At 33.0% G+C, this 5,615-nt stretch overlaps 1 protein-coding gene across 1 annotated transcript; it reads right to left on the bottom strand.

Annotated features, from left to right (window-relative positions):
- Positions 1-2,442: 2,442 nt before the first annotated feature.
- On the bottom strand, positions 2,443-4,739 carry LOC120177744 (patellin-3-like). The gene is made up of 4 exons (XM_039183771.1): positions 3,405-4,739; positions 3,197-3,321; positions 2,974-3,115; positions 2,443-2,893 (listed from the first exon to the last, which is right to left on the bottom strand). The coding sequence occupies exons 1-4, from the start codon at positions 4,662-4,664 to the stop codon at positions 2,645-2,647; spliced, it is 1,776 nt and encodes a 591-aa protein (XP_039039702.1). The 5' UTR covers positions 4,665-4,739; the 3' UTR covers positions 2,443-2,644.
- Between the last annotated feature and the right edge of the window lie 876 nt (positions 4,740-5,615).

Genomic DNA, 5,615 nt, shown 5'->3' with positions numbered 1-5,615 from the left:
AAACTCTCTCCCATGTTTTTAAAAAAATTTCATTAAGTCTCTTAGAATTTCAAAAAAAAAAATAGTTAGACCCTATTTTTTTGGGAAAAATGTAAACTAAATTCTTCAAACTTTTTAAAATTTTAATTTAAACCTCTGAAATTTTTAAAATTTTAAGTTGATACTCCAAATTCTATCCCCAAATTTCGTTGCTGAATAAAAATATAACTGTAATATTCCCAGGTGTATTTAGGTGGAAAAGAAAGCATAGCTATGATAAGGTGGTGGGGGAATACGAAATCATTACAAGCCCAACTGTAATATTCTCGGTCTCCCAAAAGAGGGAAAAAAGAAGAAGAAGAAGAATCAATTCACACTCGGGATTGGGGCCCATATAAATGGCAGAGACAGCGATGCGCAAATATTAAATTTGATTTGAAAGAAAATATATCATTTCAGATTAGGATTAATATTTGATTGAGTAAAAAAATTAAAATTATTCGAATTGATAAATTTTATTTAATAACTGTATAAATATGATACTAATAAAATTAATATATACAAACTTTATAAAACCTAAACTTTGATATTTAAATAATACAACACTAATGTATTAAAATTCATATGAATATATAAAAGTTGTCCATAGTCTATAATATATATTCATGCTAAGAAGGTGTTTGATGTATGGCATTTAAGATTATTGAAGTTAATCTTACATTTTATATATTTAAATAGAAATATTATCTTAAATTAATAATATGATATTATTAGTAATGCCAGAGCTTGATAATATACACCTAATCTCATTATCACACATCATAATTATATAAATATATAGTAACATACTAATATGCAAGTAGTAAGGAATTGTACTATAAAATGGATTTGTAAGGGAATTTATTAAGCGATTTAGTGGGAATAAAATAACGATGTTCTTTTTAGAGATTTTTGAGTTTGATTAATTGCGTTTATAGGGTGTGATGTGTTATGAATGACTAAAAAATATTCTAAAAATATATTATCTTATAACCACTATAGAATATTTAAAAAAGGTGTAACATCAAAATTAGCCCTCAGCCTTAAACAAAATGGTCATTTTGACTCCTATTTTGGAACATTTTGACCCTCAATGTTTCATTTTGAGGGCAAAAAGGTCACTCTGTGGATGTAAACCATTAGTTAACAAAAGGTTAATGCGCTCTAAAATTTAAGCCTTTTATCCTAAAATGAAATTTTGAGAGCCAAAATATTAAAAAAAAAACAATAAGAACTGAAGGGATTCTTCTGCCAAATGTTAGGGGCATTTACCCTAAAATGAAATGGCGAAGGTAAAATTCTCCGAAAACATAAGGGCCAAAATAATTATTTTAATAATTATTGGGATTAATTTTGACATTATTCCTTAAAAAATGAAAAGGTTTGCAAAGGGTCAGGAGTCATTTAATTTTATTCCATGGAAAGCCTTAATTGGGGGGGGGGGGGTTTGGATGATTAATTCTAACGCCTATAGCAGAGATATGGAAAGATGCCAAACGCATAATAATTCACCTTTCATACCTAATTCTTGTATTTCCACATGCAAAGATGCCCCCTCCCTCCCAATCACGCTTTCAATCAACATTTACACTACGCCTTTCCACGTCTCTTTTTAACTTACAACTATGTATTACAAGTTGATTTTATGGACCTAAGTAAGTAATGATCTAAAGGACATAAGTTCACTTTCTCATTTTTCATGTTCCGGATTTGATATCTAACATAACATAAATTGATCTGATTCAATAAGATCATATTTTTTCTTTAAAATTTGAATTAAGATCAAGACAAATCAGATTTGAAAAAAGAATATAACTTCTAAATCAAATCATATATAAGATAAAAGATAAATTATAGAATCAAAGTCCATCAAAACCCATTCCTTACCTATTCATTAGCATCTCTAATATCTTACAATGTATCATATACAAAGCGTAAACTATATTATTCTTCAATGAACTTTATTCTCTCTCATATTATATTCATTGTACTTTCAATTTTTTAATGCATTCACTGAATTTAATACATTAGAATTTTTTAGTAATTCAATCATTTTTTATTAATGACGTTATAAATAGGTCGTTATATAGAAGCAAAACGATGTTGTTTTGGTTAAAATTTTATTTTTTTTTCAAAAAGACATCGTTTTATCACCATTAACTATTTAACGACTGAGTGATAAAAAATTCAATATATTAAGTTCAGTAAGAAATTAAAAACATTTAAAGTTCAAAGATAAAATTTAGTGATGAAATTTGTAATTTACCCCATATAAAATTTAAATGATTCTCACATAAATTAGAATTTTAAATTTTAATAATCACGTTTTTCGTATTTTTACATTGCTTTTAAAAGAAGAAAATGTAAAATATATATAAATAATGATCAATCGACAAAATAGGAAAAAATATACCAAAAAAAGTATAGAAACAAAATGAAGTTCCACAATAACAAAACAGTTTTCTTTTCACATTGCACACATTGTCGCCCCATCTTTATCAAATAAAAACCAAATCCCAATTAACTAATAAAAAAATATAAAAATAAATCCCAAAGGCTCTAAATTTATAAATTAAAATTTCAATAACAACAAAATCCAAAACACATTCTCCTTTGAAGTCTTCAATCAGAGTAAGCCTGTCTTGGATCGATAAAGAAGCTTCTTCTTCTTTGATGTTTGATTATCAATGGTGAGAACCACTTTTCCAGACTCACTGGTTTTGAAGGCATCGGAAATCACGGTTTCATCGGCGGATGATACTTTCCTCGTTTTCGACACGATCACTGTGTACCCGTCTTCTGCCGTAGGCATGAATTCGGCTCCGTAATTGACATTCCATCCCACAACTCGGAGGTCCCAAACCAGATTACACTTCTGCAAATCCAAGAAGCAAATATAGTTTCATATATTGAATTCGTGTTTTACTAATTACACAAATGTTGTCATCAACATACCTCGGTTATAGGGAATTCAATGGTGTGCTTGGTTGCTGGCTTGATTGTCACCTCTGTTACGGCGTCCACCACAGTGAACTCTTGTTCACCTTCTCTACTCAGTCCACCATATTGAACCGGTACTTGTTCGGGAGCAATATATCTATTTTTTTATGGAAAGAAATGAGCAATATATCAATGTATGAGATCAAACAAGCAAATTAAAAGATGGAAATCCACTTACTTGAAGAGGGTTTCTGCAGATTTGGATGGACCTGCACATACAAACTTGCTCTTGGTTCTCTGAGTCAGGAAAGGACTGATCATCCTATTGAAAGCCAAGTACCACCATGGAACATTGATGAACACCTTCAAAATCAAAAACCCATCATGGATGCTGATTCAAATTTTAGCAAGAGATTACAAAATATATATGAGAAGTTGAATCATACTTGTTTGGCTACAAATTCGGGATAGTTATCCTGCAGCAAGTTGAGGGCTTGATTAGTAGCTTGTCTAAGCTCCTTTTTGGCTGGTCCAGGTGAGTTCTTGAGATCGTTCACCTGAACGATTGTGTTGATGCCATTAGGGGTGAAGTCAAGTTTACGAATGCTCTTTTCCAGGAACTGAATCCTCCATCGCAAGAACTTGGTTCGTTTCTCTTCATCAGAGAAAGTATTTTGATACATCTCCTTGTCCTGGAATTCTCCATACACGTTGTAGCAGACAGGGTGACCTTCTTTGTCGAATCCGTGCATGAAAACTACTTTGTCTAGCTCATTTCCTAAATCTTCATCAAGCAAGGAATCGATCCCGAATTCTTTTCGCCAACGGACAGTGTTTTTTATCATGGTGAATGCGTCGTTTACCTTGAAATCTCTTGCCCTGAGGAATTTCAACAAGATCACATCGCTTTTCTCGTCTGCCAAGAGTGGAATTCCCCATATAGACACCTCCTCGGCCGGAGGTGGTGTAGATTCAGCTTCTTTCGTCTCCCCATTTTGTGGAGCGGCTTCAACGGCGGCCTCCTCCTTTGTTTCTGCGGGAGGAATGGCAACTGCTACTACAGATTCCTCGATTGCCTCCACCGTCTTGGCGCCATCATCGTCTACGGCTGTCACCTTTTCAACCACTTCGATTTCCACGGTCTCCGTCTCGACAGTCAGCTCCTCAGCTGGTGGTGCTGGTGGAGGAAGAGTTTTCTCTTCTTCCTTGGCTTCAACATCGGCGGGTGCTTCAGTTTCCACCTTGGGCTCTTCTGAAATTTCAACAGCTGCAGTAGTTTTCTCTTCCTCTTTTTCTTCTTTCTTTTCTTCTTCTATTTTTTTATCAGCTACTGGTTTTTCATCTTCTTTAGCAGTGAATTCATGCTTCTTAAGCGCTTCTTGAATGAGCAGTTTAAGCTCGTCAAGAGCCCTCTTTTGAGCCTCGGGAAGTTCACCAACAACGTTAGTTTCTTCTTTGAAAGAATCCGATTCAGTAATCTTACTCTCTTCAACCTTGGCCTTCTCATTAACTTCAACAACAGCTTCTTCCTTTTCTTCTTCAACTACAACAGCAGCTGCAGGCTTCTCGGGCACCTCAGGCTCCGGAACGGGAGCAGGAGGTGACGGCTGTGGCTCCTTCCCAGTAACTTCAGGCTTCTCCACCACCACAGCCACCTCAGCCGGTGCAGCGGCGGCAGATTCTGGCTTTTGGGTATCCTGAGCCATGGATATGAGATGATGATAATCGTAAGAAAAGAGAACGGGGAGAGGATGAAGATTGAAGGGAAAGTGGGGACTTAAAATGGAAGAAAAAGAGAGGAACAGAGCGTCAGAGTCGAATGACAGACTAGCTATTAGCTCACAGTGACAAGGTGAGTTTGAGTTAACGAGTGGACCCCGACCCAGTATGCCTTCTAATTCCAAACCGCTGTCTTTGCCAATGGCCACTCGCCCACTCCTGTCTTTCCTGATTTGACTAATTTATTTTCTTCCTTCAATCTGTCATTTAAGATTTTCAAAATTTTTAATCAATTTGTTTTTGAAATTTCTCTACTCTTTCTAATCATTGTAGCCAAAACCATTTCCGTATATCCATTCTATTAATTTCTTTGATTTAATTTGATTTGAATTATTTGATCAAATTAAATTAAATCAAATTAATTTTAAATTATAATTTTATAAATTCAACTCGATTAAAAAAAAGTAAAATTTAAATTGAGTTATAAAATACAACTAGAATAACTAGAAAATTTTAGTAATAAGTAGATTGATTTTCATAAACTCTATTTGACTAAAAAAATTAAAGTTCAAATCGAGTTGTAAAATACAACTCAAATAACTCGAAAGTTATAAAAATTAGTGAATTGATTTTAAAATTTGAGTTGAGTCATTGACTCTGTATGATATATGTATATTACATATGAAAAAATATGAAGAAACATACATTTACATTGTATATTGTTGTAAAAAAATAATTTAAATTAGAATAAAATAATATCATAATATTATAAACATTTATAATTAATTTTAAACGAAAATTAAAAAATTCGACTCGACTCGAAAAAATTTAAGTTAACTTCGAGTTATAAAATAAGACTGGAGTTAAAAATAAGACTCACCAACTTGAATAACTCAAATTTTTTTCTCGACTCGACTTTTCTCGATCTAACGCTACAC

This window comes from Hibiscus syriacus, unplaced genomic scaffold (genome assembly GCF_006381635.1).
Source record: "Hibiscus syriacus cultivar Baekdansim isolate YM2019G1 unplaced genomic scaffold, ASM638163v2 tig00112305_pilon, whole genome shotgun sequence".
Classification (NCBI taxonomy): Eukaryota; Viridiplantae; Streptophyta; class Magnoliopsida; order Malvales; family Malvaceae; genus Hibiscus; species Hibiscus syriacus.
The sequence above is the reverse complement of the archived record's forward strand: the minus strand, read 5'-3'. Positions and strand labels throughout refer to the sequence as shown.